Source organism: Alosa alosa, chromosome 16 (genome assembly GCF_017589495.1).
Source record: "Alosa alosa isolate M-15738 ecotype Scorff River chromosome 16, AALO_Geno_1.1, whole genome shotgun sequence".
Classification (NCBI taxonomy): domain Eukaryota; kingdom Metazoa; phylum Chordata; class Actinopteri; order Clupeiformes; family Clupeidae; genus Alosa; species Alosa alosa.
Window position 1 is genome coordinate 11,118,481 of NC_063204.1, and position 24,000 is coordinate 11,142,480.

At 44.5% G+C, this 24,000-nt stretch overlaps 1 protein-coding gene across 1 annotated transcript in view; it reads left to right on the top strand.

Annotated features, from left to right (window-relative positions):
* kcnh2b (potassium voltage-gated channel, subfamily H (eag-related), member 2b) overlaps positions 1–24,000 on the top strand; it is a 207,872-nt gene that overhangs the window by 169,837 nt on the left and 14,035 nt on the right. Inside the window, exons 5-6 of the mRNA XM_048266114.1 lie at positions 18,887–19,309; positions 21,720–22,110. Coding sequence (XP_048122071.1) covers positions 18,887–19,309; positions 21,720–22,110 — 814 coding nt within the window. The remainder of the gene's footprint in view (positions 1–18,886; positions 19,310–21,719; positions 22,111–24,000) is intronic.

The following is a 24,000-nucleotide window of genomic DNA, read 5'->3' on the forward strand; positions in this document are numbered from 1 at the left end:
CTATCTCTATATATATATATATATATATATATATATATATATCTATCTCTCTATATATCTATATATATCTCTCCTCATCTTTCTCTCTCTCTTAAATCTCTTCTCCAATATAACATTTGGACATAATTTGTCCTGCTGTTTCCTCCTGTTTTTCGGCCTGAGGTGGCACACAGCTAAGCGAACTCTACCCACACACACACACACACACACACACACACACACACACACACACACACATACACACAGACACACAGACACACAGACACACAGAAATACACAAACACACATACTCAAACACATACACACACAGAAATAGAAACACACACACACACAAACTCCCAAATGGGCTCCATTGTCATGCACCTCAGCATTTGCAGCCCCGGGCAATTGTCCCTTCCAAAAATGCTGGGTCTTGATTCTGTTCTACTTCTATATATTTTTTTGTGTTCTAGCGCTCTTTTTGTATCCTAGCTCTACATACTCATATAGGGTCAGGTTTATGTTCCAGTTTAAGGTGGTTGAGGTTTTGTTAGTGTTCTAGCTCTTTCCTTGTTCATGGTTCAGTTTACGCTGTAGATGCTTACTGTATGTAATGGTCTAGTTTGTTGGTCAAATTACAGTAACAAAATAAAGGCAATAAGAAGTTACCAGAGAATACATTATATGTCCCCTCACACACTTGTGAGAAACTGATTGAAAATATAGCACACAACCAATGCGAGCCGAGCTGATAGATTAAATATTTTATTCCACAGATATGTGTCAGAGTGGGTGTTGTGTTAGGATGTGTCCCTGCGGATGTGCTGTCAGGGTGTGTGAGTGTTGTGTGAGCTTTTCCACTGACAGAGTGAAAGTCACGCATGCTCTTCAGCTCAGCTGATTCCTGTGTAGGGCTGAGGGGACACAGTCTGACCGGTGCCTGTGCCAACCTCATAACGTTGGTGAGAGGAAATGTGGGAGACCCCAGGTGTGTTCGCAAACATATACGAACGTTTGCAAACATTAGCAGACAGGTTACTGTTTGCCTTGAGTTTTTGGCGAACGTTTGCAAACAGGAGGTAGTTATTCGCGAACATATAGTGAAGCTGGACGTGAGCTTCACGAAGACAACATTGTAATTACTGTTACAATGGAATGAAACGCCAAATCGTTCAAATGTAACTGTTTAGATAAAACATGTTTGCCACAAAGGTTCGCCAATGTTTGCCGAATTTCAACGCACCTCCAGTGTGAGCAGCTTAATAACCTCTGTGATCACATGGAGTGACATCAGGATTAAGATATGATGTGCCCTGGTGCCTTAATCTCTGAAGCCTCTGCTGCTGACAGTGAGCTGTCGGAGATAAGCAGCAAGACAAAGAAGAGAGAGAAAGAGAGAGAGAGAAAGAGGGATAGAGAGGGAGATAGAGGGAAAGAAAATGAGGGAGAGAGACAGAGAGGGAAAACGAAAGAGAGAGACCAAGAAAAGAAAAATGAGAGAGTGAATAAGGGAGAGAGAAAAAATGAAGGATAGACAGAGAGGGAAATGAGAGAGAGATGAAACACAGGGCAGTTGTGTGTGTGCTCCTCTTTCTCTCCCTTTGCTCCTCTCTTAGTCCTTCCACTGAGGCTCTTTGCCTCTCGCTTGAGTAAGTGTACAGGGAGCGCGGGTGTCACAACACATTTCAGTCAGCCAGTCATGTCTTTTAAAGCTACAAAATGGGTTGTTGAGGAAGCTACTGAGGCAGACGGGCACAGTGTTGCACAGTGCAAAGGTATACCCTCACTCTGGGTTAGATTAGTGTTTGTGTAGGAAAGCTTAAATTGATACTTGTACAGCCATATTCATGTCAGCATACTCTGTTAGATTAGCGTTTCTGTAGGAAAGCTTATGTTGCATGCAGCCATAGTCATGTTAGCATACTCTGTTAGATTAGCGTTTGTGTAGGAAAGTTTATGTTGTATGCAACCATGGTCATGTTAGCACACTCCATAGAGAAGTCAAAGAGAAATCAAACCTGGGTGGACCACATCTGAGAGCTAGCAGGGAAAGTAAATGATAGAGTGGAAAAGAGACTCAAGGGAATAGTCATTTCTTTGACAGGAACATCGTTCATTACCTCCCAGAATGCAATCAGAGTGCATATTTATAGAGGCAGCTTGACAGCGCAACTGAAAAGGCATTAATTGTCTTCTCCTCATGTTAATGAAATCAGGTTCTATTCACAGCCCTGCTGAAACATTCATGACTTGAATAGACTCGGAATAGACTCTGATAGGTATTTCTGTTTTTTCATTCATGTTTGAGTCGCTGTGACTCTTATATCATGAAAGCTCTTCGCTACCATAAAAACCATTGTGATCAGAGTATGATCAGAGATGATGTGAAATAATGAGGGCACGTGAATAATTGAAACCGATGAACTAGTTGTTTGAGAGTAGTATGAGAACGATGCCTCACAAACATGTCAAAGTACTGACACTTGAGGCTAGTTCTTTATGTCTACAACACTTCAACTGGGTAGCCCCATTCACATATAGGAAGAACTACTGACGAGAGACTGTGGAATGGTAATGTACTGTAATTCAGCAATCACAGGTAAAATAGCCACTAGCTATGCAAAACGTTGCACAACAAAGGTAAAATTGTTTGGACATGATCTTGAGGCGACAAGTGACGGACGATGAGCAAATCGTGCAATGTGATTGCAACTGTGTGTGCATGCATGGGACTATGACTGGAGAAACAGATATGTATGAGGCATAGAGGGGTTGCTCTGATTCACATCAGTACCACCATCAGTGTTTTATAGTGGCACTCATATCCCATAAGTCACCTGTTATCAGTGAGACGCCATATTTCGTTTTGTGTTTGAGCAACGAGACATGAAGGAAGAAAGGAAATGACCAAATATGAGTCGTTGTGGTTAAAGAAGCTCTTCTTTTTCTACGGGAGGGCAGGTGCAACAGCGTAGCATATCAACACGCCAGTGAAACTAATTAGGGGTTGGCACCGACGTCACGTTCTGGGCGGTAACCCAGCTGCATGGCCATGTTGGAGGCACTCGGCATAAAGAACCAAATGAAGTACAATGGAGTATTATGCACTTTGGATACCTTAAGTGATTATAACCATGTCTAAACAACAGAAAAGCTCATCAAAACGCGTCCAAGATGCAAAGGCATATAGGGCAGGACTTGGACCACAAGAAAAGGTGCAATATTTCAAGAAATTACGGTTTATTGGCAGCGCAGATCCATATGAGTTGGTTGAGGGGGACGCAGTACCAAGTCCAACCACAAGCACCCCCCTTCCTCTCATAACTTCTGGCATTATTCTCCTTTCTCCCTGGTTTTTTAATAACTTTTGGAAGTCGATACCTACTCCAGATGTTTTTCTCGGTCTGACCTATTGGTACAACCTAAAACATGGCAATAATTAACCATTTTCCTTAGGGATTTACTTCAGTTCCTAATGCTTTCTAATGAGGCGAGTATCTCCAATATGGCGACGGATGAGAGAAGGGAGGACTGAATACAGCTATACACACTGTTATACACGCACACACACACACACACACACACACCATGGTGGGTGCCAAACTTGCAGCCTTCGGAGTCTTCACAGGTCAACTGGGGAGCTAAAACTAGAGCTCCACTTGTGTGTGTGTGTGTGTGTGTGTGTGCATTGCCCCTGCTGTCTGCGTGTTTGCAGGTGTAAATAGAAAGTGCTTAGTCATCTCTCTGTAAGTCGGATCCATACTGTCTGGAGCACCACAGCCACACACTCTCACATGTCTCAAGTGCTGTTCTAGCTAACCTTCACATCCTCCTTGGAACAATATGTATTGTCTATTTAAAGCCTGGCCAATTATTTCTACCCCGGTTGGTGTTAATAAGATCCATTACTCCTTGTCTATCAATAGCTGGAGCTAAATCTCACCCTCCCTAACTTTGGGAGGGTGAGATTTAGCTCCAGCTAATATATATATATAAGCTTATATATAGAGGAAACTTACTTTGCTCAGCAACTGCAATTATTTTGTCTCTGTGATCTCTGTAATGAAAATAAACAATAATAACAAATGCTAATGTTCCACTCTCCCCTCTTGGCAGTTTCCACCAGCACTGTCAAAATGCTTTAATAGCGCCCAGCTTAGCTCCCTCGTGGATTGAACTGGATTCAATGTGGCAAGCCTCAGCTAGCAGTCAGGCTGCTGTTTTTGCACAAGTAAACAAACAAACAAACAAACAAACAAACACTTGTGGTGAATAGCAGAGCATCATAACTCCACAGGCTGAATTTGGTCTATAAAACAGCTCTGTACTAGATCAGTTTCGGGGACAGTCTAAAATCACCATCAGATTCAGATGCTATCAGATTCACTTGTAAGTTCAGATCAGTTAAATGCAAATGCATTTATTTAGCACCATGATATGTGAATATGTTTCAAGGCACTTCACTGAGCTCAGCTTGAACTTGATCCCTCTAAGAGGAACAACTAAGTTGACTGGGGCAAAAAAAAGCTCCCTTGTAGTATGAAACATTCAAGCCACTCCTTCAAGAAGAGACATTGATGTCACTTCTTTTTAAATGTTGCAACATTGTTCCTTCAGTGTTCAGAGAATAGACAGTGAATATGTAATTGAATGAAAGTTGTTAGAAAATAAATAATTCAGTAAACCAAGGGAAAATAGGAGGGAAAACATTTTCCTTTCAGACTGGATACACACAGTGCCTACATGAAATATTTTCCCATGTTAATTTTCCCTTTTTGTGAATAATGCATTTGTGAGATTTCAGTTGGATTTGATTTTCTAAAAATAAGCCCTTTCTGAGAGCCCTGATCCTTGCAACTTTGAGAATAATTAAAAGTTTTCATCCGTAGATGGGGGAAGCAGCTCGAAAAAGAAGATTATGACTCTGAGCAGGGAGCTCTCTCTAAGGCGATGAAGTCGAGTTCTCGTCAGTCACTGCAGCACAATCTGTCCCAGACCTGAGTTTAGGCCTGCAGTATCCTCTGTGTTTCCACCAATACTACCCCCCAGTCCAATGTTCTGTGGTGACATTTATATGTGAGGGATTTTGTAGAAGCTGCAGCCCTTGGAAGTAATTGAGGAGCATAAAGCAAGAACAGTGACATAAATCTTTCCTACAGCAGTGACACTGATGAAAGTATGGGGCATAAACAGAGCCTAGCCTGAGGAGGTGTGTGTGTGTGTGTGTGTGTGTGTGTGTGTGTGTGTGTGTGTGTGTGTGTGTGTGTGTGTGTGTGTGTGTGTGTGTGCGTGCGTGCGTGCGTGCGTGCGTGCGTGTGCGTGCGTGCGTGCGTGTGTGCGTGCATGTGTAGAAACTAAGTATGCTAGAGAAGATTATTCTTTGGCCGGCTCAGAGGAATATGTTCTTTTGTCGGCCATAATAGAACCGTCTACACTCTGCAAGAAAAAGGTCAGCAGGATAAAGTGTGAAGTCCGATGGGCCGGCTGTCACGCCAGAGGGAAAGCCGCCCTTATCATCCATCTCCTCTTAAAAACCAACATGGAAGATAAGCTTTCTGTTTATTGTGGTTGTTGCTACACTGTTTATTTTTTGTGTTTATTTATCTATTTATCTCACAGATGCCATTCATCCTTAGCAATAGTGTTTGATTTTTGGACATCCATTGTGCTGCTTTACAGAAACCGCTGTGAAATCTGGTGTGTGGTTCTGATACCAGAGACTGCAGTTTGACTGCTAAATCGGTCTGGTCTGCAAAAGATTATCAATATGCATTGCCCTAACTAAATGAATAAACCAGTGAGTTTCACATCGTTCTTCCCCAGTACTCTAGCCTACATTCTTGAGAGCCAGAACCACAGGGCTTACATTATTGAACAGATATCACCCACAAAAACCCTGAATAAGCCTCAGCCCTGTTAATGTTGACAGACGAGAGACCTGGCCTCAGTCCTTGTTTACTATAGAGATTGGGATGCTTGAAACACACACACACACACACACACACACACACACACACACACACACACACACACACCTCCACCACCACCACCGACGTCATTGCCCGATTGTCTCCAATCTAGAGGTTTGGTGCAGTGTTTATCGGCAGTCCGCGAACTCATGAAATATTGAAGCTGTCAACGCAGAATTTTATGAGAAGAGTGAAAAACAGCCAGGGCTGGTGATTATTCGTCCATTTATGTCAGAGTCACTTGAGCCTGACAAGAGGCGATAGCGGAGCGACTACCAAAAGGCCACCGCTTAGGAAACTGCTTACCACATTTCATTTCCTTGCCGCTGTGATTTGAAACACAGCACATTTATACTCAGGGGGGAGATGAGGTAAGGCAATGGGAGTCGTCAGAGGCAGGGAGATTTTCTATTCTGTTTTACACTATTATCCATGCACACTCTCTTTACGAGTGAGGTTATCCTATCAAAAGGCAAATTGGTTCATATCCAGCCCAGGAGTGCAACTGTCACTGACAATAAACATTATACGCATCAAAGTGTATATAATGGAAGTTCGGGAGAAGCGTGATGAAATTTGCCACGCCTCTATCTTCCATTTGTCAGATAACTTATTCACAGTTTACCTGTCTACAGTATGCGACAGCATTGGCTTTGCCATTTGCTCTCAACCAACCACCTCTCCTGGCGCCTTCCTTCTTCCTTCGCTAGGGAAAGAAAGGGATGGGATCTTGCTTGACTCCTGCCTGCGCTGTCCACTCCTACATGACTCTGCCACACACTTTAGACCCTGGCTGTAAACACCTCCAAAGACCCTCTTCTATTGCATTCTCTTTATGCGAATTTCGGAACGTGAACTAGCGAATAGGACTTTAATGCATATCTTTTATCCTACCAGAATTTAATATTTGCCCCTGTGTAAAGCATAAGTATACAATACATGTGTGTATGTATGTGTGTGTGTGTGTGTGTGTGTGTGTGTGTGCATAATCACAGATGGAGGTTAAACACTCACATGGCAGCATGGGGAACATTCTCTCTCTCTCTCTCTCTCTCTCTCTCTCTCTCTCTCTCTCTCACACACACACACACACACACACACACACACACACACACACACACACACACACACACACACACACACACACACACAAAGCCCATTTATGGCAATTAGTGCCACCTCATGTGAAATTCCCTCTAGAGACGAAGTGGCCCCAAGGGAACTGCTTCAACCTCTGCTGCTTGACTTTGCCGATGGGTTTAGGGCGAACGACAAACAGGGCAGAACCTGCATTAGTCACAGATAGTCACAGAGAAAGTTCCAGGAACTTTGGAATCTTCTCAGCAGTGGAAATGTGGAAAGTTTGCATCAGTACCATAATGTATGGCAGTCTGATGACAGAGAGGATGATGTGATAGACTACTCGCACCCAGACATGTTTATGTGTACCCGAAACTGCTTGTCTTACTGGATATATTGTAAATAAACTAGTCCATTCTGCAGAAAACTCAAACATGTAATTTTTGTTGGCTTCAATCTGCTCCTGTATTGATTTTCTCTACCCACAACTTTTTCTGTTAGTGCTATCTTATTATTTGGAAATGGATCAGAGCGTGTCATATTAGCTGTGTGTGCGTATGTGTGTGTGTCTTGTTTAGTGTGTTGTGTTTGTAAAGAGGTAACATTAGCCGTGTGTGTGTGTGTGTGTGTATATGTCCTAGGGTTAGTATTAGGTTTAGTGTTAGCCTTAGGTTTAGTGTGTGTGGTGTTTGTAAAAAGGTAGCATTAGCTGTGTGTGTGTATGTGTATATATATATGTGTGTGTATGTGTGTGTGTGTCTGTGTGTGTGTGTGTGTGTGTGTGTGTGTGGTATTTGTAAAGAGGCACGGTGGTCTGTGCCCAGCTGGTGAGGGGGTATCGCCCAGAGACCCATTAGCACATACGGGCACTGGCGCATCGCCCCCATTAGCACATACGTGCACTGGCGTGGGTACAAGCGGCCTCCCCTCCACCACAGCACCATGCAGGCTCCCTTAACACCAGCTGACAGAGGTGAGCCTCTGGCACAGGGCAAGATGCCAAGGCTGCTACAGCCCCCCAGAACTTGAACTTGTTAGCTACATGTTCTCTCTCTCTCTCTCTCTCTCTCTCTCTCTCTCTCTCTCTCTCTCTCTCTCTCTCTCTCTCTCTTTCTCTTTCTCTCTCTCTCTTTCTCTCTCTCTATCTCCCTCCCTCTTGTTCATGTTCTCTCCTATTGTTGATTCTTGTTCTCTCTCGCTTGTTTGTTTTCTGGCTCCCTGATTTCTCCTGTGTGTGTGTGTGTGTGTGTGTGTGTGTGTGTGTATGTGTGTGTGTGTGTGTGTCATCACCATGTGACCTAGTTCTTCAGGGCTGGGGCTACTCTAGCAATCTGAAGTGGCAGCCATTTCACTTTCAGACATTCCCTAGACCCTGCACTGATCAACACATATACCTTCCCTTGCTAAGATGCCTTCCATCACAATTTAACAATCCATAACATACAGGCACAACATCCTGTAGTATATATTAATATACAGTATATGTATATGATATACTTGTCTGTCTAGCTTAAATAATCTCCTTTGCTAGATAAATTGATATTGATGCAGACAGAGATACACTCTCTCTCTCTCTCTCTCACACACACACATACACACACATACACACACACTTCTATATACACACATACTGACATACATACACATATGTAGCCTGTAGGCCTCTGGGGACCTGTCACATCTCAGCAGCACGCGTGAAAAGACCGACTGTTGTGGCCTTGCCTTTGCCGTCCTTGCTGCCCCAGTCGCCCCTGTGTCTCACTCCCGCGGTGGCGAAGGTCTAAACCAGCTGTCCCCTGGTCTCACCCACCCCTAGGTGCCAGCCGGGCATCTCTTGACACGCCGATGGGACCTGTTAATTGGTTGCTATTTTCAACCCGAGCAGTCAATCACACAGAGTTGCTGATGAGCATGTTGCCTTAGGAATAGCTGTGGGTAATGTGACAAATAGAAATATGCAAATGTGTGTGTTTGTGTGTGTGTGAGGATGTTGTGACACATGGAGGAAGCTTCACGTGACCTGTTGGCATAGTGTTATAAGCTACAAGCCTGCTATGGAATGGTTGACCCCCTTGGAAACACATGTGCCCAAAAACACAGAAAGGCTACGGAAAGTCTGCCTCAGCTTTAGCTGTTCCTGTCTGATGAACTGGGGGGACCAGAGCAGATCACTGATCCACAGTAAGCTGCTAATAGTGCATTAGCATAAGCAAGTAGCATAGCTATTAGCATAAGGGCAGAGCATGAGCAACAGGAGGTGGATGATAGTAGGTCACGTGACCCAAAATGAATGTCACATGACTAATTTCCCATGGTGCCGAAGTTGATGATTAGTGTAACTTTGGGGAGAGCTGCTCAGGTCAAAGTTTTTATCTTCCACTTCCCCCCAAATTTCCAGTGCAAAGTAAACAGGCAATTAGTGTCAGCTTGAAAATGCCACACACACACACACACTCCTGCAAATTGCTGCAGGCTTCTCTTGAGACCCTGCCGAAGCGCTCGTTTGTCATCTTCTTCCTGCGTGATTGTTTTTTGCAAGATTTTAGCGTCTTTGCACACAAAGAGCTCTTGCCAAATTAATCAAAAGCGCGTGAGATGGAGTCCACCCAAAATGAGCCACTACAGAAGACTGTTAAGCAGCTGGACGCCATGTACAGATACTTCATTAGGACCCCCTCCGAACAAGAGAATGCCAGGCCAGAGACCCTTTGTTCCACTCCAGTGACGGTAAAACGCATAGGCACAGCTTGCCTCTGTTCCTGACTACCGAGAGCTGGAGGACACAAGGACTATTTCTCCCAACTTTCTTCCAACACCGAGGCTGTCTGCTGCGGATGTCGATTAAATGAATAATAAGAAGTACAAGACTTTTCCACTTTTTAATGTCTGATATGTGGTAGCACTGAAGGTGTCTTAAAAAGGCAAGGTCTCTGTGAAGATTAGTTGGTACCCTCTGTTGCTGATCTACATTTCTCCATAACCAGCACCAACTGTATTATGCCTGTATTAATAAATAACATGCACAGCAGTTTTATTTAAACCTAAGCCCCCTGTGTGGGAAATTTTCCTGGAAGTACCCAACCTTCAGCGTAGCTCTTTCTAAACAGGAGACCGCAAGGCCTTGACACCTGCTTGGGGACATCTTCATTTCACAGGCTGAGAGCAGGAGAGGAAGGCTCTCTGAGTGAGGAGAGATGAAACGTTGTGGCGGGCGGTGCTGAGGAAACTCAGTAGCACTGTGGCATGTTAAAGATGAGTGCTGAGTGTTTTAACACTGAAAGTGTCTCGTGGCGGGGTGGGAGGGGGTAGGGGTGTCAGCGCTGTGCTAAATATTTCAGTGAGCCACAGCCCCTTTGACAGTAAGACCGCTGGTTGGTTTAATGAGTGTTGGCCTCGCTGTGCCACCGAACATTGACAGGGATGACTAAGCGAGCTAACAGTCGGGAGGGTGACTGTTGATTTGCTCGTCTCTTCCCCAGCTTGGTTGCCTCGAAGCTCTGTGCCCGCCAGAGCCGACAGAAGGCCTGAGTGGCCAGTGAATGGAGTCCACACTTCCCATCGGTCCCCGGCGGGCGGTCCTGCCAGTAGACGCTCGACGGCAGAGTTTGCCGGTCACCCCTCAGCTCTCATATCTGACAGCCTCCAGATTAAAGAGGAACTTGTGTGTTTTACTTCAAATGACTGCAGGATATTGAAGGTTACTCTAAGTCTGGGAAGACAAAAGGGAATGTCTTACCCCGAGCCAAATCTCATCTATGATCCATACAAATTAGCCTGACCTGCTTCTTGCCCTTGTCTAGCCCTTTTGATGAATCCATTTGAAAATGAGACTGAGCGTAGGTGGGTTGTGTTATAACCTCCATGTTAAAAAGAATCAATAGCAGAATTACATTTGGAAACTACCAACATTAAGGCACATTCTCAATCATTCAGTTTACCATAATATGAAAAGATAAAAATAACATTGAATAATCAGGCCAGTATTTAGAGATTGCATTCACGGGAAATGTCCTAAGGCTCCTGAGACAATCCTATATCTTTTTTATTTAGCCAATTACTGCCATTGATTTTGTCATTTAGAAATGCTCTGCTCTTAGTGAGGTATTGAAACTGCAGAAGCGAACATTTGAACTTTGATACACAAAAACATATACTCTAGTATCATTGTATACTCTAGTATCAATGGACTAACACTCCATGTTTACTGTTTGCTGGTGATATCTTTTGACATGTCTATCTTTGTGTGTGTGTGTGTGTGTGTGTGTTTTGTGTTCTGTGTCGTCTTGTGGGTATTTTGCAAAGCCATTTGTGCTCTCACTCTGGTCTAAAAATAACCCCATCACACTCCCGTGAGGGCAGACTCACTAGAGGTGCTGTGGGGGGTAGTGGTGGTTGTGGTGGTGGTGGTGGTGTGTGTGTGTGTGTGTGTGTGTGTGTGTAGTGGGGTTGGGAGTCTTCTTCATCACCACAACACCCACACACACAAACGCACGCACAGACACACACAAACACATTCTACCCCAAATCTACCCCCACCCAAACACATTCTACCCCAAATCTACCCCCCACCCAAACACATTCTACCCCATATCTACCCCCACCCAAACAAGCTTGTCTGTGTATCTGAACACAGACGGGGGAAAGGGGCTTGTTACGTAGCCAGAGATGAAAGAGATGGTGTGGTATAGTTACCATCCAGGCTACGTGTTGAATGACAGGTCCACACAAGGTCAATATACACGACCAGACAGAGAGAGAGGGAGCGAGACAGAGAGAGAAAAAGAGAGAGGGGAGAAAAAAACAAGAAAGAGAGAGGGAAAGAGATAAAAAGAGAGAGAGAGATAGACCGACAGAGAGAGAGAAGGAGAGACATCCTGTCTGATTTGACTATGCTTTCAAGGCCTCTCATTTGCCTCTGTCATCATGCTGTATTGGGTGCAAAAAGTTCCGGCTTTTAGGGAGGCCAAATTGGGCAGGCTGTGTGGAACACTGACTTTAATCTTGGCCATTTAGTGCAACAACCTCGGCTGATGTGCTCTGTCGTCTGTGTGATCAGACAGTCAGTGCTTTTGCTTTGATGTGGAGGCCATTGATGCGATACGTGAGGACAAGGTCTCTCCAGGACAGAACATGGGCGAAATACAAGTGAGAAAGTTTGGTTAATGACCTCTCTAGCCCAACATCCCAGAGCACAGCATGTCCTATGACAAAATATGTGCTGTATTTTGGCATCAATCCTGAGACCCTAGTCATAATATCTTGGAGATTCGATACTCTTATTTGGTGACTCACATATGCAGTGGCCTCAGTTGTGCGTGCCAGGCAGCTCTGCAGATACTCCACAGAGCCGGTGCCCTTTTGTCTTCTCCTCACAGATATAATAAGTACCTTCTCCACTGACTGGTGGTGACGTTGAATGCCACAAAAGATGGTGATTTCTGTCCCCACATGAAATGACACCTGTATAGATTTATTGACATGTTGAGAAAGTTAGGCTTAAATGTCACACCCTCCCATGGTGTCTGGCAAAATAGGGATTTCAAAGACGACCGGGATATGTCTCCATCCCTGCTTTCACTTTTAACTGTCTCCCATCCGACCCTACTCAGGGTTGGAGTGTGAAGTGCCATACTGTAGTTTGTTAGTTTGTCCATGAGGTGTTTAGAGTCCGTGGATGTGGCACGTTTTTAAAGTCTGGGGGTGGTTAGTGAGGTTCCCCCTTCACTGTGAAGCACTTTTGGGTACTGTGAAAGCGCTATACATCTATAAATGCAGTGTGTTGTTGTTGTTGTTGTTGTTGTTGTTGTTGTTGTTGTTGTTGTTGTTGTATGTTTACTGCAGCCTATCTTCCCCCTTGCCCTCCATACACATCTCAATGCTGGAGCTACTCTGGTCCCAGGGCCTCTCTGCCCCCCCCTCCTGGGCTTGCTCCTCTTCACCAATCTTCACCCTGCTGATTTGTGTGTGTGTGTGTGTGTGTGTGTGTGTGTGTGTGTGTGTGTGTGTGTGTGTGTGTGTGTGTGTGTGTTGGTGGGCATGGGTGACTAAGTAAGTGTCCTTGTGTTTTCCTGAATTTGCACGCCTGCATTCCTGAGTATCTTATTTATGTTGCTCAAAATGAGTCTGAAGCATTGTAATTACTGATCTGACAATGATTATTGTCACAAGTGCTTGGTTATATAAAAACTAGATGTACCGCAGAGCGGTACAAAATATGACCGCCGCCCAGTCCAGCACATTTTTTCCACAAAAATAAATCACGCTGAAAGGCCTATATGATTCTAACTGTCTCACTAAATTGCACTATCCACACTCAATTCTCACTGGTATCTGCTAGATAACAAGTACCAAAACATGATTAGTTCATAGATTTCACATGTAAAATTAATTTTATACAACCCCACCCCCATCTTGCCTGTTCATAATTCTTGAAAAAAAAATTCTGAAATTAATTTTCAGAAATTCTTGAATTGTGTGCATGTGTGTGTATGTTTATGTGTGTGTGTGTGTGTGTGTGTGTGTGTGTGTGTGTGTGTGTGTGTGTGTGTGTGTGTGCGTGCGTGCTTGTGTGTTTGTCTGCGTATGTGTGTTTGTGCATGTGCATGCTTGCGTACATATGTCTACTGTCACAGTGTGTCATACGTATGATTACTGTGAATGTATGTGTGTACGTGTGTATCTGTTTATGCACATGTGTGCACATAGAATGGGTTAACATGACCCCTGGAGGCAAACATACAGAAAAAATTGGTCATCCTAGGCCCTATGGTTCTCAAGATATTCACAGAAAACTGTCTCTGGCCACCTACAGGCCAGTTGGTGTATAGTAACATAAATTAATTTATTGTGTGGCCCCCCATGAACGGAATTCCACGAAACTTGGTGTGTATTCAGAGGGTGTCATAATGATCCTACACTTCCAATTTTGTGCAGTTTTGACTATGTTAGGTCACAGATACCTGCGATTACAACACCTCATTTTTACTTTTTGTGTTTTAACTAGGTGGCTTTATACATGAAATGAGTGGTTATGGAATGGGTTGACATGGCCCCTTGAGATCAACATACAAAAAAAAATGGACCTCCTAAACCCTACGGTTCTCGAGATATTCACAGAAAACTGTGTCTGTCCTACCCTCCTTTCGGGGGTCCAGTCCAGCAGGGGGGGCTACAGATCAAAACGAAAAACGATGGTTCCATGCTATCCATATGGGGTTACATGCCCACCAAGTTTGGTGTACCCGGTCTTTCAGTGTCGGGAATCCTTGACGGAAATTTGGACATCGAAAAAGAAAAAAAAAAAAAAAGAAAAATCTGACTAAACCTATATGACTGCCGCTTCGCTGCGCGGCTTTTGTTGCTCTCAAAGCCTCTGTAGCATCACAAACGTCCGTTTACTCAGCTGCGTCTAGAGCAGCAGTCTATTCTCGTACCTGTCCATGGAGAGTAAAAATGTCCACCCTGTGCACTCACAGCTTCCTGTGCGCTCATCTGTCTCCAAATGAAATGCTATCTCATTCACACATGTGTCGGCATGGCAACTGTGGTCTGTTGACTCACCTGTCTCTTCAGTGCAACAGCATTCTTTTGGCTCACCTGTTCGCCTCTGCGCCCCACAAGTGCAGATATACCTGTGGTGTGGTGTTCAGGCAGGGCAATAACAGCAGGGGCAGCAGGTGGTGCTCGGAGCTGAGCACCTGTCGGCCCCCGGGGGAGAAGTTTATCACAGGTACGGCAGACTCACCTGCCCCGACGCAGGAGAGCAGAAAGAATAGCCTCGTTTCCCACAGCAGGGCTGGGGCTATCACTGTCACCGAGTATCGGCACTCACCCCTCCTGGCTGAGGTGGCACAGGTGCAGATACACAGACGGGATTTATCCCTCTCTGAAATGTACAACTATAATAAAGTCAAATAGGTTTGGTTGAATTCTATTAGTATTTCTGAATGTATGTTATTAAGGTGCGCCAGACAGAAGATGGTACATCTCTGGTTGTATTTTTAATAGGTTATCCAACATACTGTTTACGTAAGAGGTCATTCACCTATTTTGCTGTTGACCAAAATACCCACTAATGCACACACACACACACACACACACACACACACACACACACACACACAAGCATAGACCCTGATACACACACATATACGCTAATGCTTAGTGATAGAATGCAAATGTTAGTGCTGCAAGGTGTTTGTTGACCTCACAGCCAGTGAGCAGTTTGCCCTTGCAAGCCACCACTACGGAGCAGAGGGAGGGACACAGCAGCCAACCCAGCTATGCAGCCAAGGAACCAGGAAGCAATCAGAGTTTGATGATCCATGCTTATCTATCCGAACCTGTGTGTATGTGTGAACTGTATGTGTGTGTTTGTGAATCTAGATCTGCATATGCGTGTTTGTGTGTGTGTGTGTGTGTGTGTGTTTGTGTGTGTGTGTGTGTGTGTGTGTGTGTGTGTGTGTGTGTGTGTGTGTGTGTGTGTGTGTGAATGTGTATGTGTGTGTGTGTGTTTGTGTTTGTGTTTGTGAATCTAGATCTGCATATGCGTGTTTGAGTGTGTGTGTGTGGTGTGTGTGTGTGTGTGTGTGTGTGTGTGTGTGTGTGTGTGTGAATGTGTGTGTGTGTGTGTTTGTGTTTGTGTTTGTGAATCTAGATCTGCATATGCGTGTTTGAGTGTGTGTGTGTGTGTGTTTTGTGTGTGTGTGTGTGTGTGTGTGTGTGTGTGTGTGTGTGTGAATGTGTATGTGTGTGTTTGTGTTTGTGTTTGTGAATCTATATCAGCATGCGTGTGTGTGTGTGTGTGTGTGTGTGTTTGTGTTTGTGTTTGTGAATCTATATCAGCATGTGTGTGTGTGTGTGTGTGTGTGTGTGTGTGTTTGTGAATCTAGATCTGCATATGTGTGTATGTTTGTGTGTGTGTGTGTGTGTGTGTGTGTGTGTGTGTGTGTGTGCTGACACACCTGGGTTAGAGCACCAGGGTCCACAGTGATTCGGAGGGCAGCTGGCTGTTGTGCCACAGCTGTACCCATTGGACGTGCAGTTGGCAGCGTGGCACAGATGCCCACGGGGCCTGAGGTTGGGGCTGTGCCCCCCATGCCCACCCCCACCCTGCCTACGGCGTCTGTAGAAGCATTTTGTGCTAATTGATGTGTTTTTAATTGTCTCTAACGGAGCCTCGGGGGGATCTGACGCTGATGGGTTGCAGCTCCTAACTCCTCTGGACGGCTCATTCATATCTGGGCCTCAGGCTTGCTCCAGCACAGAGCCACGTAAACCCTGCTTGTGTGTGTGTGTGTGTGTGTGTGTGTGTGTGTGTTTGTGTGCGCATGTGCATGCATGTGTGTGTGTCTGTGTGTGTGTGTGTGTGTGTGTGTGTGTGTGTGTGTGTGTGTGTGTGTGTGTGTGTGTGCATGTGTGTTTGTGTCACTGAGAGCACTGAACCACACAAAGCAAGCCTGCCTGAGCTGGCATCTCACACAAGAGTTTTGGAACTAAGTATAGGCTCTCAAAGCTAGTTGTAGCGGAGAAGGTTTGGACACTCTTAAAGATGAAGTTGCTGAGTGTTCAGAGACAGGGATAGTGCCAAAGGCTTGTATATCGGAAACCATGAATATCTTAGCAGTAAATGGAGATTAGGTGTAAAAAAAATCCCTTTTTGCTAAATATCTCCTGGCTTTCTCTCGGTTCTTGCTGTTGGCAAGCATTTGTTTACAATGAACTTCCTTTGTTTTGTTTGTGAGAGCGTGATTTATTTTTTTCGAAATAGTTCCTCTAATTTGTTAATTTTGCATTAATTAATTGAATTAATGTAGCGGAAAGTTTGAATTGTGCATTCTGATGATGTTTGTTTCCATGTCCTCATTATGCAAGGAAACAAAACAACATTTATTTGCTGATGGGACTTTTTTGTGTAAGTCAACATAAATTAGATAAGGGCTTTTGTAGATAAGGGCTTTTAAAATCCTCTGTGTGTGTGTGTGTGTGTGTGTGTGAGAGAGAGAGAGAGAGCGCACACACTTGCCTGTGTGTGTGCCTGTGTGTGTGTCGTTTCATAGCTCCAATAATGGGCATGCATCTGTGTGTTTGTTTGCTGGTGTGTGTGTGTGTGTGTATTTGTGTGCTTGCATAAAACACAGATGGTCAGAGGTCCTCAGTGTGACTAGAGGAGCCTAAGACTAACAGGGAGGCTACACCAGGCGTTCCGTTAGCGTAGCGTCTGCTACAACCATTAGACTAAGACTAACAGGCAGGCTACACCAGGCGTTCCGTTAGCGTAGCGTCTGCTACAACGATTAGCTACCACTATAGTCAATGGAACTGGCTACACCAGGCGTGATAGTGGCGTGTACATAAAAAAAAAAATTAGACCAGTCTTCTAAAACTATTTTTACGCTCCGCTCTACAAGCAGAGCACTTCAGTGGCAGACCCGCTGAAGTCTGGGGGTAAGAGTGCAAACATGACTCCAGTCGTTGCATGCACTGAATGGAACACCAGCCCTAAGAGAACAAACATGACTCCTCTATGACTCCTGCATGAATCCTATACGACTCCCTGCTCTCCAGGCCTGTCCTACAATGATGTAAACAACATGTCTGTGCTTCTGTGAGGCTCTACCAGCCAGAATGCTAATATGTGGAGCAATGTCTAACTTAACGCACAAACCACAATGTGTACCATACCATGGACACGCAAGTGATCAGCTTAGTGATTCTGTAGAACTATGTGTCAATGTATATATGGGCATGTATGAATCTGTGTGTGTATGTATCAATGTGTGTGTATTGTGGATAAACAAGCATAAAGATTTTGATATATTTGCATTCAGTGATATGTCAGTAATATAGTTTGCAGTTTATTGCATGAGAAACTCCCAAAAACCATCAAATATTTGTGAACTAGTGACTAATAGTTGATCCATAGCAGTCGTGCAGGTGCTGGTTTGGTCTGAGCAGGCTGCTGAATGCGGTCTTTTTCAGGCTGCTGAATGCGGTCTTTGCAGGAGATGAAGTACATTCTGTTCCCAAAGGATTAGTAGAGGAGGGCAGTGGGTGCAGATAAAGGCTCTGTCGAAAACAATCAGTCAAACCGTCTGATCACAACCGGTTTCTCATCGGATTTGGCTTAAACTTGGTTCTAGGAATCAACAATCAAGCTACAGAATCAGATCCACCTATTTCTCCTTTAATAATCCACAGTCCTGTTTTTCATTAATAAGGCAGAGAACGGTAATTCTCTTAAAAGCATGTGTTGTGTCCATCGGGAGTCATCACTCGTCTCTTCCTCAGACAGACACACAAGGCTTGTGTTAACCTAGCGATAGAAGCATTCTCAATGTGACAGAAAACCTCAAAGATATTCTCCACACCTCGTCATACACATTAAGGTGTTTCATAGCTAATAACACCTTTTCTCTAGACTTGTGACTGACTTGTGGGATTAGTGATATTGAAATAGTGGTATAGTGGTGATCTAGTGGTTTGAAATCTGAGCTATTGCGATCCTAGAGGGTTGTGAGCAAAGATTCTAGAGCGCTATGCTCCGCTTTAGAATCTTTGGTTGTGAGTGAAGTCCCAGGGGCTGCCACCACTGTGCCCCCTCAAGCAGGACACTTAGCCCTGAGTTGCTTGAAGGGGACTGTCCCTTCAGTGAGTTCACTCTGGGTAAGTTTGTCTGCAAAATGACAGATAATAACAATGTAATAATGAAATCACTCAGAAGGATCAATCACTCAGAAGGATGAAGTTAAAACATTACTAATAAGTCCACTGGTAACCCACAATGGATTTTTTTTTAAATAAAAAATCAAAGCTTATTGGACTTTTTCTTTCTTTCCTCTCTTCTCTCGGCTCTTCAGGTGCTGTCGCTAGGCGCCGACGTGCTCCCGGAGTACAAGCTCCAGGCCCCCCGCATCCACAGCTGGACGGTGCTCCACTACAGCCCCTTCAAGGCCGTCTGGGATTGGCTGATCCTGCTGCTCGTCATCTACACGGCCATTGTCACGCCCTACTCGGCCGCCTTCCTCCTCAACGACCAAGAGGAGCAGAAGATCCAGTCGTGCGGCTACTCGTGCAGCCCCCTCAACGTCGTCGACCTCATAGTGGACATCATGTTCATCATCGACATCCTCATCAACTTCCGCACCACCTATGTCAACGCCAACGACGAGGTGGTCAGCCACCCTATCAAGATCGCCGTGCACTACTTCAAGGGCTGGTTCCTCATCGACATGGTGGCAGCCATCCCCTTTGACCTGCTCATCTACCGCAATGGAGAGGAGGTAAGGAATCGTGGAAGAAAAGACAGAGCACATGAAGCTTTTCTTCTTCCTCAAATGTTTCCTAGCACGTATAGGCCTCATCTCTGAGAACCTCTGACAAAACATCATGTGCATTGACACGTTTCAGAGGGGAAATTTGTCCTCTTAAGAGCACCAATGTTAGATGTTGACGTGTTTTCCCTTGTTTCTGCTCTTAAACACCATCTTAGGCACTCAGATGAAAACCTAAGTACATGCAATATTGACATCAGTACATGCAATCTCGACAGTATGAAAACATTGTGCTACCAGTACACATAGCAGGCTTTCATAAACAACAGTAACACGTTCTTTCACATCAACTGTGCATGTGTATCTGACAGGAGAAAGCTTCAGGGTGTGGCGAGTGTGTGTGTGTGTGTGTGGGTGTGTGTGTTTGTGTGTGTGTGTGTGAATGTGTGTGTGTGTGTGTGTGTGTGTGTGTGGTGAGTGTGTAGATAGATAGATAGTCTTTATTGTCATTGACACTTTTTGCAAAGATACAATGAGATTGAAAGTGCTGTCAACTCATGAGGTATGCATAAGAACAATAAATAGTTTAAAAAATGCACATATATAAAAATATAAAAAGAATGTAAACATATATTGCACTGGTTATGAACAGGAATGGTTCTGTACAGATTCCACTGGTAAAAAACATTACTCCAACAATATAATTTGCACAGTGGGTTAGGGGCCAAGAATAGACTATTTCAAATTTGAAGAGTTAAGCGTCCTACAGTACACACTCGCCACTCCCGACCGGTAGCGCGACAATGTGACGTCACGGGAGCGCCGTAACCATTTATACTTGCGCGTGGTGGTCGCGACACTAGCTTCACTCTGTGATGATACCATCATTACCATCTATCTACTGTAGTTTCCAAGGTGTGTGCAGCTAGATAGATAGATAGATAGATACTTTATTCATCCCGAGGGAAATTTTAGCTAGCTGGCTGGTGCTGAGAGATGAGTTTGTGTAATTTCCTGAAGTGGAAAGAGATTTTTTTCAGGTCTTAGATATCCTTTGGTTGAAAATAAATATCTTTGTTACCTTTTGCTGGATTATTGGCATGTCTCTGGGTCCTAGGTGTTTCATCTTAATTCCCTCACTCTGGTAGCTTCATTAACTTATCCAGCAAACTTTTTAAAAATCACTCAAAAACTCTTGCTCGTAACCTAGCCAGGTTAATTTCCCTCTCTTCTCAAACTGACTATTCAAACATGTTTATTTAAGATGTGGGCTAGGCTATATGAAATGCCTGAATGTGGTTAATGTCTGTATAGAGGCACACATGCTCCCTGATCTTGGCTTCAAGCTCATCCTGCTTGTGGCTTGATTTGAAAAAAAATCTCCTGTGCACGACCTGCCTGCGCGAGTCTGAAATTTCTCGTGTGACAGAGGAAATGACGCAATTTTGACATCACATTGCCGGGCTACCGGTCGTGTGCGGCGAGTATGTAGTACGCTTTAAGGGCCATGATTGCCTTCGGATAGAAACGATTTTTTAAACGGTTTGTCCTGGTTTTCATTGTCCTGTATCTCCTGCCTGATGGCAAGAGCAGAAAGTGACAATGACCTGGGTGTGAAGGGTCCTTTGAAATGTCCGTTGCCTTGTTGCGGCATCTGGAGGCGTAGATCTCTTCCAGCGTGGGGAGGGGGCAGTCTATGGTCCTCTCTGCTGCCCTGACGACCCTGTGAAGCGCCTTCACAGTGTGTGTGTGTGTGTGTGTGTGTGTGTGTGTGTGTGTGTTTAGCAGACTCTCCTTATTCATCTAGCGGGTGGCTGTACAGCGGGCCGAGGCTCTGAGCCAGTGGTCTAATCGTCTCCTTATTTATTTGTTTTGTGGCGGGGGCCGGGGATCGGGGCCATCCTAAGACAAGTGTAATTGCTGGGAATGAGCGCATTAATCTGACAGCCCTGAAAGCAATGGACAAACAGTTTACAGCCTACAGTATATCAACCACCGACACACACACACACACACACACACACACACACACACACACATATTCAAACACATACACACACACTATACACACACAGACACACTCTCTCTCCTTCTCTCTCACACACACACACACACAGGACTGGATGGCCCAGACACAGGCAAACACACTCACACTTCAAAGGGCTGAAAACACATTGCTCTAATTTTGTCAGACTTGACAGTCTTATTTGTTGCCCCCTGAAATAGATTGAGTTCACTTTCTTTTTCATAAAACAGCACAGATCTAGATGTAACAGAGTAATATAGACAATCTGAAGTATAATCAATTACACATTTTGCGTGAAAAAAACTTTAACATATCCAGCTCATTGACAATCGCACAATATCAAAGCTTCACAGACCATCCTTAACCCCTCCCCTTCCTCACCTCTCTCCCCAGACGACCACTCTGATTGGCCTGCTGAAGACGGCCCGTCTGCTGCGATTGGTGCGCGTGGCCCGTAAGCTTGACCGCTACTCGGAGTACGGCGCGGCCGTGCTCTTCCTGCTCATGTGCACGTTCGCGCTCATCGCCCACTGGCTGGCATGCATCTGGTACGCCATCGGCAGCGTGGAGCGCGGTGGCTCCATCGGCTGGCTGCACGCGCTCGGAGACCAGCTGGGCAAGCCCTACAACAGCTCCATCATGGGCTCGGGCCCCTCCGTCAAGGACAAGTACGTGACGGCACTCTACTTCACCTTCAGCAGCCTGACCAGCGTGGGCTTCGGCAACGTCTCGCCCAACACCAACTCCGAGAAGATCTTCTCCATCTGCGTCATGCTCATCGGCTGTGAGTCGGTTCACACACGCACAAGCGCACACACACACGCATACACATACTGTACACACACATACACACACACTCACACACATACATTATATGTGCACACTCACGCACACACACACACACTCACATATGTGCACACTCACACACACACACACACACACAGATATGTGCGCACACACGCACATGCACACACATACGCATACACACACACACACACACACACACACACACACACACACACACACACATACTGTATGTACACGCTCCCACACAGAAGCACAAACACAATAGTATGTAGCAGTATTTCATTTGAACTCTCTAACATGAGACATGTGATAAGTGGGATAACAAGGCAGTGAAATAACAGTGTGACATAACCCTCTCAAGGAGACATATTAAAACATCTTTCAAAATATTGCATGATATAACAGCTTCTAAGCATGCAACATAGACTATGATGGCATCCAGCATTCTAAGAGCTGTCATGGCAGTTACAGATAATGGTCACCTGAGGTGACTTTCTAATGTGATTGGGCCATTTGATAATGGTCACATGTCAGATAATGCTCATGTGATTGGACAATGTCTGTCATGATGGCTAACGAGAGGATATGGAATCTGCCATGCTGTGTCTATGACAAGGTTATGACACTATTAAAGGACAGGGTTCAAGTTAAGTTCCTCCGTCAGACGGAGAGAGATAAATAAAATATCTCATTAACTTTTGAAATAGAAAGCCATCAGTACTGTCTTTCTCATTGACTGAGTTTTGAACTGGACTTAGTTTTGACAGCAACTCTTTGACAGCTAGTTTTCAAAACAAATCACTCATCCGAAACTGCAGAAGACCCTGAAGGCTCTGAACCTTACTCTGCCAAGCTCCTCCAGATGAATTTAGTACATTCTTAGGCATCTGATCTAACACACCAAAACTAGAACTCTACAATTGATTCTGGCCATATTGTAGAGGAAGATAGTGATCTGCATTTTTATAATCCTAATTCATGTTCTGTGTGTTCAGGTGATTCATCACCTAACTATCATTAACATAAATCAGTATGTAGTTAGCATATTCATTTTTACTTTAATAAGTTTTGTATTAGTATGTCATATCCTGTCAGGGATTTTGCAATCAAATTTCCTGAGGAGCAGAGCAATTTCCTTCATTATTTTCAGACTCATCTGTCAAAATGACTTGACCTGCGTTAGAATAGAAGGTCATTGATAACAAAGCCAGCATCACTTCCACAGTCTGACACTCGAGACCACCCATATTCATCATGAACAAGCCCAAGTTAGCTATGCTACCAGTGAATAAGATGAATAGCTTTCTTGTTTGTTTGTTTGTTTGTTTTACGTGCTACCTATGGGAGGCCTATATCACTGCATACATGCATCGGTAAACAGAGGATATGGATATGGAAATTCAAATACAGTCTTGGTGTCACCCAAACACACACATGCATACCCATTATTGGAGTTATGTGAGCTAAACACACACACACACACACACACACACACATACACACACACACACAGACACATACACATACACATACACACACACACACACACACACACAGCGAGAGAAGTAACTGATTTATTAGTTGTTCTCCATCCATCAAAAGTGGGTAGCAGTTGCTCTCCGAGAGACTAATCATTGAGTGAGTCCTGCAAAAGGCTAATGATGTGCAGAGCAACATGGCACCAAGCACTTACTTCATTCGCTGTCTGGTGCTCCACTGATGAGGATAAATGGATATGATTGGATGTCTAGAAAGCTGTATCCATCATGACTGTCAGTCATTGCTTCTCAGGGAGACAGCGGATGCACTGAGCCTCACTACTTCAAGTAAACACCAATATGTTTCTTACTACTTTGGAACAGCCATT